The 13,065-nt window shown below is 39.9% G+C and overlaps 1 protein-coding gene across 3 annotated transcripts in view; it reads left to right on the top strand.

The window, feature by feature from the left end:
• The window catches only part of SLC12A1 (solute carrier family 12 member 1), a 90,274-nt gene that overhangs the window by 60,003 nt on the left and 17,206 nt on the right, over nucleotides 1-13,065 (top strand). For all 3 annotated transcript variants that reach the window (XM_035708919.2, XM_035708920.2, XM_035708921.2), the window contains exons 20-21: nucleotides 891-973; nucleotides 11,572-11,715. In XM_035708919.2, the coding sequence (XP_035564812.1) occupies nucleotides 891-973; nucleotides 11,572-11,715 (227 nt within the window). The remainder of the gene's footprint in view (nucleotides 1-890; nucleotides 974-11,571; nucleotides 11,716-13,065) is intronic.

The raw sequence follows: 13,065 nt of genomic DNA on the forward strand, positions 1-13,065 counted from the left end.
GGATGTTCATATTACACTGAATTTATTTATATCATTATTTGATAATTCAGGTTCACTTTGGCTATTAGAAACTTGTTTGCCTGTGGTAAGACAATCAAAACTGCATTATTTCTGGTAGAGGGTGACCTCCGATGGGAAGTGTACAAGGCTTCAGATTCATTCGAGACTGAACAAAGCAACCTCCAAGGAGAAAATTTCAAATGAACTCAAAAGTACTGATTGGTTTGCCCCATATTTAGGGGAAAATATTAAGAAAAAATATTCTACAAGAAGAGAAATAAAAGAAAGAGAGACTTTCTTTTCCTTCTAATAATCTAAATCTATTGAATCGAGTGTAGATAAAGCACAACAGCCAACTTCAATGGCACAGGATTGTCATGAGAAAGCATCACTTCAAATGCTCTGCCCAGAGTCAATGGTGAAAGTTCTTTGGAGGATCTGGAGATATTTTTAGCCAGGAACTTGACGTCAGAAATGTTGTAGGATTCTTTCTCAGTAAGTAGGGATTTGGCTAATAATTTCAAAGGGTCTTTGCAACCTGGAAACTCTCTGTTCTAAATATATGCTTACATTAGAAAAGAAACAATTATTTTAAAAGTATGTGACAAACTCTCAATCAAAATTCTAGGTGACAGTATTATTTGAATAAATTGGTTCCAGAGTAAATGTATTAGTTACCTTTTGCCAAAATACATTTTTAAAAGGCAGAAAGGGAGAAAAACAAACTAACAGAAAAGGCATCATCTCTTGGCTGTCTTCTAAGGGAATTTTCACAGTTTAGTTCCATTAAAATCTTAGAATTGAGAATCTTAGAATTTCTTATTAGTAGTACAAAGCCTCAGGATTAAAGGAGTCTTTTAAATTACTAACCACTTTGCCTTTACTTTCAGTGATGCATTTGATTTTGAGATTGGTGTGGTCATAGTCAGAATCAGCCAAGGGTTTGACATCTCTCAGGTTCTTCAAGTGCAAGGTATGTACTTTCTTTATTAACCAACAAATATTTGTTGAGCACCTATTCCACGCCTGGCATTTTTCTAGGTGTATGCTAGAGATACAGCAGTGTACAATACAGATAAAACCCCTAACGATGGAGCTTACATTCTTGTGCTGATCTGAGATGTGTACACTTCCCTGGTGTTTTCTCCATTGCTAACACAAAAGGCCTTTGTCTAAGTAAATAAAAAACAGAATAATCCAGGGCAGTCATAAATTATTCTTCTTATCACAAAACCACAAAGCCAGCATCACTGAAAATGAATATCTTTGGTGAAATAAACTGCTGAATTAATTTCTGCAAGAAGTTTGAGAAAACAAAGATTAATTCTTTCCTTGAAAAAACCATGTATTTTTTTTTCAGAGTCTATGATCTGGTTTGCAGCTAACATGGAAATGAGCCTGAATGTATCAGACTGTGTATCACTAATCTAAGTCCAAGGCAGAAACACTAATTCAGATTAGTGATTCTGCTTTTTCCCTATAGAGGATTTAGTATACTTGTTTAGTCCTAAGCGTTTAAATATACTCTCTTACATATGAAATAAAGGACACATCTAAAGAGTCATTGAATTAGGACAGGGCACTAATTTGTGACTTACCTCTTTCTATGAACTTCAAAATAGAGTCCACTGATGACTGACACTAAAACAAAGGGATATTTTTCTAGATGTCTCTTGTGTACCAGGCATGGTGTAAATGAAGTGCTGGGTTAACCAAGCCTAATAAGAGTCTGTATCCTCAAGAGATTCACAGCCTAGAAATGGGTATGGGTGTATTATTCATGTGCTAACAAGTATATTAATAGAGTATAATGGGAAAGAGAGGGGGTCATCATACTCCAAGAAGTCTTTCTGGAGGAAATTACCCTAGAGATGAGTAGAATTAATTAGGCAATGTTGGGTGAGGGAGAAATGAGAGAGTTTGGGGATCAGCATTCCTGGCAAAGAGAAAAGCATCAGCAAAGGTGTGAATACATGAGATTATGGAAGAATGGGGTATATGGGCTACCCAAAACAGATATGTGTTACTGAAATAGAAATTACGAAGCAGACAGTAGTGAAATTTGAGGCGGCTGATACATGATCCTGATTTTAAAAGCCTCATTTGCCATATTAAAAAGTGTGGACATATTCTGCAAACAATGAGGAACAATTGAAGAGATTTTAGTGAGGGGACATGGACTCAAAGGGGACTAGAATGGAAACAGGGAGACAAATCAAAAATTTTTTAAAAAAAAGATTTTTATGATAATCAAAGGCAGAGAAGGCAACAGCCTGAACTAGAACCAGGGATGGAGTGGAAAGGACAACAGTACTTTCAAGCAGTGCTACCTGTGGAAATGAGAAACACAGAGGAAGAGTAGATTTAAATAATCTCCTTTGGGAGTTTCTACCAGAAATACCCCATAGCCAGTTAGACAGTCCTGGTCTTCAAGGAGAAATGTGATCTGGAGATGCAGATTTAGGAGATGCTATAGGCCAAACTATGTCCCCTCAAAATTCTATGGTGAAATCCCAACCTCAGAATGTAGCTGTATTTGGAAGTAAGGTCTTTTAAGAGGTAAGTCAGATAAAATAAGATCACTAGGATGGGCCTTAATCAATATCTTTATCAAAAGAGAAGATTCACTCAGAGGAAAGGGAAAAGACAACCATCTATGTTCCAAGGAGTGGGGCCTCAGAATGAAACCATCCTACCAACACCTTGATCTTGTACTTCTAGTCTCCAGAACTGTGAGAAAATAAATGTCTGTTGTTTAAGTACCCAGTCTGTGGTATGTGTTGTGGCAAGCCGAGTGGATTGATACAGAAAACAACATAGTTAAGATGAAAATTGAAACAGCGACACTGGAAAATATAACCCAAAGAGTGCATGTAGTCAAGAACCCCAAGACACAAGGGATGAGCCCCAAAGAAGGAGCAGGAAAGGAGCATTCAGAAAGGTAAAGGAATTAGGAATCTGTGGTGTCATGGAAGCCATGGGAGCAGAGTGCTCAAAATAAGAATCATCGCTATTGTCAAATATAGCAGGAAATTCCAGTAAGGTTGTGAATGAAATGCAATTGACATGGCACAGATAACCTTAGTGAGAATATTATCTATAGAGCTGTGTTGACAGGATCCAGATTACAGTGGGTTGAAGAGAAAATATGAGACAATGAAGCAGAGAATATGGGAGTGGCCCAACACCTTTAGAAGTTTGGATGCAAAGGAGAGTGAGATTGAGAAGATTTATCATAGGAAGACCCATCGACCTTAGAATGGAAGAGAGGGGGATATTTCAGATTGGGGAAATGGGTCCAAGAGAATGTGAGAGATTGAAGGTAGAGGGGGAAAAAAAATAAAGGCAACCCGTGGAGTAAGATTCTGGAGGAACAGGATGAATCAAGGGAAGGGTGTGGATGGAAGAGGCGGCTTGAAAGAGAAAAACTAAAAAATGCTTCATCTTCTAAAATTAGAGCAAGAGAGGTGAGCATTGATTATGAGGTATGTAGATAGGGTGGAGTGGTAGATTGAGGAGGATCATGCACAATGCTCTCAAGTCTCTTTGAGGGTGGAGGAGTCTTGCTGGTTGTCCAGTTTTTGTTTAGTGGTAGTTGGTCATCAGATAGAGGAAGATCTGAATTTTGCAGGATCGGTTCAGTTGAAAGGAAAAGTCTCCAAGGGATCTGAGAGTGCCGGTGCCTGACGGTCCAGATTCTATCTGGCCATGTATGATTACCTCCATCATAACAGCAGGCAGCGTGCGAGGATTAGGCCAACTTCCTGATGCAGCCATTCTGGTGTGTTGGTAAGGGAGAAGGAGAAAGAAGAGGAAACTGGAGATCAAGCATTTACATAGGATAGAGAATCACTATCCAATGTGTATACTCTATGATTATGTATGAATAGCTTTAAAAAATAAAACTGAGAGTTATCCTGTGCAAAACCGTAGCAAAGAGGATACTCTGGTGCCTCAGGCTTCCCTTTTTTTTATGTCCCTATTGTCTTTTATGGACATTTTACATTTACAGATGGATATACTAATTCCCAGTGTTCATGATTAATTCATAGTTCTTTCTAGTAGAACTTAATACATTAGCAGCAACAGCTAGCATTTTTTTAAGTAGGCTCCATGTCCAACGTGAGGCTTGAACTCACAACCCCAGGATCCAGAGTCACATGCTTGAACTCACAACCCCAGGATCCAGAGTCACATGCTCTGTGCCCAGCCAGGCGCTCTTAACCATTTTTGAGCACTTATTGCCATGTATGTACTTAATGTTCACCCATAACACTTGTCATCCCAACTACCCTATGAAGAAGGAAGAATGCACTATCTTTATCCCCATTTTACGGCTAATTTATCCAAGATGCACAAGGCTAGCAACTGGTAGAGGTAAGATTCAGACCCATGTCCATTTGAAACTACTCTTCTATCTTTTAGGAAGGAGATCTAGAGAGGACAATGACTAAGATAAGGAGAACCAATGATGAAACCTGAGATATGGGGATGGAACAATTCCTTTAAAGTGGGGGGGAGGGACTGCCTGTTGTTCATGATAAAATAGACATGATGTTAACAACGATTACAAAAATCTAATATTAAGAGAGCTGTTCTGTTGCTAACTTTCTACATTTTGCTTTAATTTTTTTTTGCCTTTTGTGCTATAGTGTTTTCCCATCTAAAAAATGAGAATACAAAATACAATTTGTATATAGATTACACATTTGCTTTGTACGTTATCTTGATCTCTTCAAGCCGAAAGATGTGATGTAGCTGGAAAATATTGCTCCCACCTTCACTTCTCCATCTGCCAAAAAGCAACCATCAATATAGTCCTGTAAGGTGATACAGCAAGCAAATTTTGTAGTATTTCTGAAAGAATCCTGGCAGTGAACTGCATCCCTTTTTAATTTCCCAAGGGATGTATCCAATTTATATCAACTTTGATGTTTGAAATATTTCTGCTTCTTAGTCAAGAAAGGGAAAAATACAGTTGGATGTTAACAAAATAATTATAAGTACCAATTATCTAGGATAAACAAAAAACAGTATTATACAAATACATGACGAACATGCAGAAAAACAACAGCATAATGATAGAAATTAACTTTACGCCACACTTCTATGCATTGTTTTGAAGTTTATGTAATTTATGACACCACCCTCATATTAGATTTTGAATTGGAAGAAATAAGCTTGTGTTTCATTATATTATACTGTAATATAGGGCTTAATAAGAGCCTGATAAATCTTAAGTATTGCATTACACTATGTTAATGATTATCATCATAGCTTTTCCAACACAGGCACCACAGTGTCATCACAGATTATAATTTAAAGGAAATATTAGCAATTCAGAGTGCCCATATACTGTAGTTAATAAAGCAGTGAATAGAAATCAGCTTTATAGGTAATTTACCAGCTAATGACAATTATTTCTATACTGTGTCACAGGCTTATGTGAGGAGAATGACTTTTGTATATAAATAAGATCGATGCTCATAACATTCTAACTTGTATACCACAGCAACTCTTCCGATACTGATGGCTGATAGTTTCTCGTAATAAATTAATTTATTGCCTGACAACACCAAAAATGCGGTATTTCATATTGTTTGCTTCCCAGGGGTATTTAGCAAGTTTGCCAACTACAACAAAGAGTCCAAATTGTACTGTTAGGAATAAAGTGATGAAACGTGATCCGCAATATATTGCGGTCAAGTGTTCCATGTAAGTACTACACGATTTATGGCCATCTCAGAGCATGGGGATTCTGCTGTGTCTGATGGAGTGGCTTAGCAAAATAAAGACAGATGGCAGTGTAGTAAATAATTACTTGATTGGAAGACGACCACTGCAGGATTGCTTCCTGCCTTCAATTCAACGAGACTTCACCTGGGGTAAGTCACGTTGATTCATGTGAGCATTTACAGCTCTGAGCTGATTGACCCAGGAAAGAATCATAATTTAATAATTAATGAAGAGTAAGGATGCTGTGAAGTGGGAGGGGACACAATTCCTCAGTGAGTTTCCCTGCTAGCTCTTCTGCTGTCAGATAATTGACTGCTCTCCATCTGAGAGATTCAAAGTGAATCGTAATCTGTAGACTCCTGCCTATTTCTAAAAACATCTTTAAAAAAAAAAAAGACGAAGGGGAACTGGCTGGCTCAGTGGTTGAGCATCTGCCTTTGGCTCAGGTCGTGATCCTGGGGTCCTGGGATCAAGTCCCACATCAGGCTCCTTGCAGGGAGCCTCCTTTTCCCTCTGCCTGTGTCTCTGCCTCTCTCTGTGTGTCTCTCATGAATAAATAAATAAAATATTTTTAAAAAAGACAGGAGATAGAATATTTGAAGCAATCTTGACAACTAAATTGAATTTCAAACTGTAGTCACTCCAGTTAGTTACCATACAACCAATTTATAAAACACTTGAAAATGGATAACTACTGTTCAAGGGGTTTTGGCATTTGTATGAAGGCATGGCTCAGGGTCACTCTTTGTTCTTATTATGAGAACTGCTTGGGGAGTGTATCTAAAGAATTGGTTAGAAACCCACTCAACTGGGGCAGCCCTGGTGGCTCAGTGGTTTAGTGCCACCTTCAGCCCAGTGCCTGATCCTGGAGTCCTGGGATCGAGTCCCACATCTAGCTCCCTGCATGGAGCCTGCTTCTCCCTCTGCTTGTGTCTCTGCCTCTCATGAATAAATAAATAAAATATTTAAAAAAAAGAAACCCACTCAACTGAGAGACTATAAAGGTCTAAGCTTTTTTCCCCCCCCCCCCATCATTAGAACCTCACGGATTATCAGGGCACTGAGAGACAGGCAGGCTTTTATTCTCTTTCTCTCTCTCTCTCTCTCTCTCTCTCTCTCTTGCGCGCACGCGCGCGCGCATTGTGGTTTTGTCAGTTGTGATAGAACTCTAGGCTTCTCTACTATGGAACGTTCAAATTCCCACCTGATGCCCAGATGGTGGATCTTTTCAAGAAAAGGATCCCTTTCCTTGCCTCTCATTCTTCGGCTCAAACCTGCTTGTCCTAACTTCTGTCACATTCCAGCCTGCCTTGAAGCCCAGATTAGGCCCCTATTAGGCCCTCTTTTTATAACTCTGTATACAGCATTAACCCTGCTTCCTTGCAACACAGTACATTATGCATGCTCATCCCTGACAACTATCCTTTTGTTTTCCTTCCTTTCCAGAGATACTTTCAAATATATTGAACTGTGTTGAATAGCATTGACTTGTTCTTTTATTCCAACAGACTCTTCTCGGTGGTAGACTCTAGTAGGGAGGCATGGACACAACTAAGGATGTGAGAAGTCTAAGCATAGGCTTTAAAGTCAGTCAGAACTGGGATCAAATTCCAGCTTGACACTTTTTGTCTGTGTAGCCTTAGTCAGATTATTCATCTTCTCTGTTTCACTTTTCACATTTTCAGATGGAAATAATCATAGCACCTAGCTCACAGATTTGTTGTTTCAGATTAAAGATAGTATAGCTGCACAAAATGTTTGGCATTGTATGTGGCACAAAATAAGCTCTCAATATATGGAGGTGATGAAATATGACATAAGCTACCTCCAAGAATTTGCGGTCTAGAGGGCGTAAAATAAACATGTATCTTAAAACTCTATTCCCTGTCATACAGTTATAGTTAGTGGAATAAAGGTGGAATCAGAGTATCATGGAAATGTAGACATTTCTCCATTTGGGAAATTGGGGGGTGGCTTCTTCAAAAAATGCAGACTGTGTATTTCTTCAATAGGCAGATATTGGCAGTCAGAGCATATCGCTGAGGGAGGATGGTAACGAGGGAGAATGCTAGAATTGGAAGCAGGAGCTTGCATCACCAGCTGTGCAACCTTGAACTGTCTGAGCCTGTTTCCTTCACAGTAAAATGGGGAGAATGCCACTAGCTCTGCCTGCATCCCAGCACTGGAACTGGTAACAAATAAGATACCACATGGAAAGGGCTTTGTGAATTCAGAACATTACAAATGCGATTGTGATGGAATGAGTAATTTTTATTGTCAGCCCCGTGGAAATAAGTTTATATCTATCCATTCATACCCCCTTGGCTCAGCCCCTTGTGGCCAGTGGCACACTTTTGCAAGTCAGCTAGCCAGTACTCTCGAAAGGATTTTGACAAAGTCTATCTACTCTTCTTGACTCATACGTGAGCAGAGGCAAGCAGTACACCCGATAGATCATTCAGAACAGATCATCAAACCGTCACTTCTGCTTAGCACCGAAATTCGAAAAGGATGGACTGCACAGGAGGAGGCCTTAGATCACCTACAAAGTGAATAATTAAGAATTAGCTCTAATAAGAATATGCAAAATCACTGTGCAAGTGATCGGATCACTGTGTGAATGTGAAAACCCAAGATGGCCAGGCAAGCAGATTTTAGCCCCTTAGAACAGACTGTCTCCGTTGGCCTCGGTCTGTTGTCTTTGAGGGGACTGCTGAATCTGACGCATTCAAGTGAGGTCTGGTTTTGTCTCTGGGGCCTGGGATTTTTGTGGTTTGCTCTGTCCAGGATGGGCTGTGTACATACCTTTGAGCAAATAGTTGGAGGAGCTCCCAGTTCACTCAGCCAGCTGTTACAAAGGAGGATTTATCTTTTTTCCTCTCTTGTCCAACCTAGAAGACAAAGAACATGGCAACTAGTGCCTAATCTCAGGGTGTGCTGGAGCCTGCCAAAAAAGTAAAGCAAAAGAAACTTTCCCCGGCGTGGACCTTGCAGTTGCCTCCAAAGAAGCTCACAAATATGCACCTTCCAGACACCTGCAAAGAGGAGGTGACCCCACAGCCTCCCAAACAATAGATAGTAGCGAGGGGGCCATTACCCAGGGCAGGGATGCTGCCAGTGTTGCTGCCCTGGGGCAGTCTGGCACATATATTTTTAGGGTCCTCCCTTGAAAATGACATGTGTGAAGGCCGTAGTTTGGGGAAGGAACTTGGCATTACACCATTTGCCTGAGAGTGCGTGGGTTTGCCCAGTGATGAAGTGTTGGAGGTTAATGGAACAGCTCTGAGATAATAGTAATGAGAAAAAAGCAAAAGGTCTTCAGAGGGGGAAGCATGCAGCATTTGGAGTCAAGCTGACCTCTTTGCATTTGAACCCTGTTATTTACTGGGTGACATCAGACAAATTACTTAACCTTTCTGAGCCTTGGTTTCTTCATCTACAAAATGAGAGTAATAATAGTAACTATCTTGAGTCATTGGGGAAGGAGTAATATGCAGCACAGTCCCTGGCACCCAAAGTGTGCGTGATAAATAGTAACTGCTAAAATAACTCCCAGGCTTCTCAAAATACCCAATATGCTTTGCATGACTGAGCCCATTTCCAGAAGTTGCATAAACACACTGCCTATAGAACACGCTCATTGCTTTGTTCTTTCAGGAGCAACAAAGCACCATGCAGAAAGTGGTGTTTATTTCTTTTTGTGGAGCTGAGAGAGTAGGAAAGGGGAAGGGTTACAATTTTCCATTTCACAGATAGGAAATCAGAGGCATAGGAAAAGTAAATAACTTGCTTAACGTCACGTAAAGCCCACAACAGAGCTGTAATCGGTCACGACCCCCAGTGCAATGCAGCTTGGGTTCACCTTTTGAACGTCAGAGGTAAGCAACTCCTGTCTGAACTTTAATACCATCAGTCTAATTTCTCAGATTTTTCTATAGTTGCTGATCTTGAGAACCTTTGAAGCTTTGGGGAAATCACATGGGTGATTTGACCTTAAATCTCATGCCACTGGCAAAAGATTAATTGCTAAGACCTGGAAAGAGGCCAGACAATTCTGTGTAGCTGAATAACACCACCGTCTAGGGATGTGACTGTCCTGACAGATTTAGTTAGTACATAATTGATAAATCTAGAGTTTGTATAGCTTCGCTTCCCAGATAGATAAGGCAACAGGCTCCAAGGGTTGACATTTACAGAAGCCCTACCAGAGTTGTGTAACACTGAAGCTAGGTTTTCTACTCTGTTCCTCAGAATATTGCTCATTTTCTAAGTGTCTGTTCTCAGTGAGCAAGAAGATGAGGGGATCTGACAAGAGGCCACCTCGCCCACCATTCCTGTAAGCAGGAATGCCCATCATGCTTTAGTGCTGTCCCGGGACTCCTTTTGAAGTCTTATATACCCTGACCCAATGCAGGCTGAGGTCAGAGACAGATGCAAGGCATTACATAACAGTTAGGAATTTTTCATCACAATCAGAATCCAAAACAGATAAAAGGTAGCCAGATGCAACATCAAAGCTTGGACAGTAGGTCTAAGCCCTGGACAGAAAGCTGCAAGGTTTGCCTCTTATTCCAGACTTGAGTGTTGTGAGACCCTTTCTAGCAGTTTGAAATCTGATAGGCACACAGAAACCTAAGCTTTTCTTTCTTACTCTTGGGTCACTCATTCCAGAAAGTATTTTGCTTATCAGAAGGAATTGTTGGGGTGCCTGGGTGGCTCAGTCAGTTAAGTGTTTAATTCTTGATTTCGGCTCAGGTCATGATCTCAGGGTCGTGAGGACTCTGCACTGGGTGTGAAGCCTGAGTAAGATTCTCTCTCTCTCTCCCTCTGCCCCATCCCTGGCCCCCGCCCAGTGCACACGTGTGCAAACTCATGCTCACTCACTCTCTCTCTCTCTCTCTCTAAAAAAAGAATTGTTAGTAGACATGGTTCACTGTAATTTTTATTTGGAGCCCATACAAGGCTTTATAATAAGGTTTGGTTACCTTTCCTTAACTCTTGCCGTCTAGTTTTATGCTGCAATTTAGGAGGCTTTGTCGTGTACCTGATTATACCCGGTATACTTTGGTAATTTTGGCACTTCCACTTGTCAAATACCAGACCCAGTAGTGTAGGTCAGTAAATCAGTGGTGTACAGTGTACAAGATCTTATGTACCGTGGATCTTTTTTGGGTTTTGCCAGATGTGAATGAAGGTATCAATACATCGCCTCCCTTACCTTCACACATAAAAACCTAACAACTTCATGTGTTATAACCACACATAGAGCTATTTTCCTGAGCTAGTTATCACTTTCTGAATACAATTTGCTGATGTATATTAGTTTTTAATAATCATTTGGAAAAAATCATATGATGTATAATTTTATTACATAGACACCATTTTTATTTTTTATTTTCTTGTTATTTAAATTTAGTGAACATACAGTGCAGTATCAGTTTCTAGAGTAGAATTCAGTGATTCATCACTTACATACAACACCCAGTGCTCATCACAAGTGCCCTCCTTAATGCCCATCCCCCACCCTCTTCCCTCCATCACCCCTCAGTATGTCCTCTATCATTAAGAGTCACTTATGGTTTGTTTCCTTCTCTCCTTTTTTCCCCCTTCCCATATGCTCATCTGTTTTTTTTCTTAAATTCTACATATGAGTGAGATCATAGGGTATTTGTCTTTCCCTGACTGACTTACTTCATTTAGTATAATACTCTCTAGCTCCATCCAAGTCATTGCAAATGGGACACTTTTTTTATATTAAAATCTTTTATAAGGTCGCTCCTAGAAGCTTTGTCACACTGAGTTAAATAAGTGATTTTTTTTGTCTTCTTTCATTAGATGAATTAGAGAAATTGGAACAGGAGAGGCTGGCTTTGGAAGCTGCTATCAAAGATAACGAATGTGAAGAAGGAAGTGGAGGCATCCGAGGCTTGTTTAAAAAAGCTAGCAAGTTGAACATTACTAAGCCAACTCCTAAGAAAGGTAAGTACTTTTAAAATTCACAAGTAAAGGAGCACCTGAGTGGCTCAGTGGTTGAGTGTCTCCCCTCATGGGATCTTGGTGGTGATCCTGGGGTCCTGGGATCAAGTCTCACATCAGGCTCCCCGCAGGAAGCCTACTTCTCCCACTGCCTATGTCCCTGCCTCTCTCTTTGTGTCTCTCATAAATAAATAAAATATTTTTAAAAATAAAATAAAATTCACAAGAAATAGACAAAAATGAGCCACTGCTTGAGTATCTTAGGGTTTAGAAGTCAGCATCTAAGATGTTGAGGGCAATGAGTTAGAGAAGAACTTAGGAGATGCTTCTTTCCAGACAGTAGTATAGATTAAATGTGCATGTTATTTATCAGTAACAGTAAGCTCTTTGCACCATCTTATTGTAAAAACTTAAGTATAAAATAACAGTATTTGGTTTGGGAGTCCTATAGTGCTTACAGAGATTTGAGTGCCATAAAATAGATATTTCTTAATTAAGATCTAAAGGGGATAGGAATTTTAGAACCAATGCCCATGTGGACTTATCTACACACACACACACACACACACACACACACACACACACATACACCCCTTGCAGACATTTCAGGAGACTGAAAGGTAACCAGTACAATTAAATGAGGGATCCATTTAGAACCCTAATTTCGAAAAAGCATCTGTCTTTAACACAAATCAGAATTCTGGCCTTGCAACTTTCTTGATACTGATTACCTGTAGATTTCAGCTGAGTGGCACACTTACCTCTGAACGTCCAGTATACACCCCAGGAATAGAAGACCACAGACTGAGAGCTTTTTGTACAACTTTTAAACAGGTGATCTGAGTTTTTTGAAAACTGAAAATTGCTTCCTTCTCAGAAACTCATTAAACTCCTCTCAGGTTGAGTTTAATGAGGTCCATGGCGACCTCTGCTGGTAGAAAATTAGAATGTTAACATACACAATCCTATACTTCCTGAAGTCACTTGGTGTGAGCCCCAGAAAAGATCATTTCTCTGGGAGAGTTTTTGAGTCAAATAGCAAGATCCAGATTGAAACTTAGCAGGCTTCCAGTCTAGTCTGACAAGCTCCAACCTTTTAAAGACGTCCTTCAATGAGGCTCTCTAATACCCCAGGAGAGGTTTGGTTCTCTTTGCTTGTTTTCCTACTGTCACCCAAGGACAAAGTTTCACCTGTAATATAATATTTTTTATATATTTACATAGAATAACATGAAATATAAACATTGCCCTCACTCAAATACTAAAATACCCTTGGGTTCCTGGAATATTTGATGGGCTGTAGGAAAGCCTATTCAGTATTGCATACCTTAACATGACATTGTCTAGGAAAAT

This window comes from Canis lupus, chromosome 30 (genome assembly GCF_003254725.2).
Source record: "Canis lupus dingo isolate Sandy chromosome 30, ASM325472v2, whole genome shotgun sequence".
Classification (NCBI taxonomy): domain Eukaryota; kingdom Metazoa; phylum Chordata; class Mammalia; order Carnivora; family Canidae; genus Canis; species Canis lupus.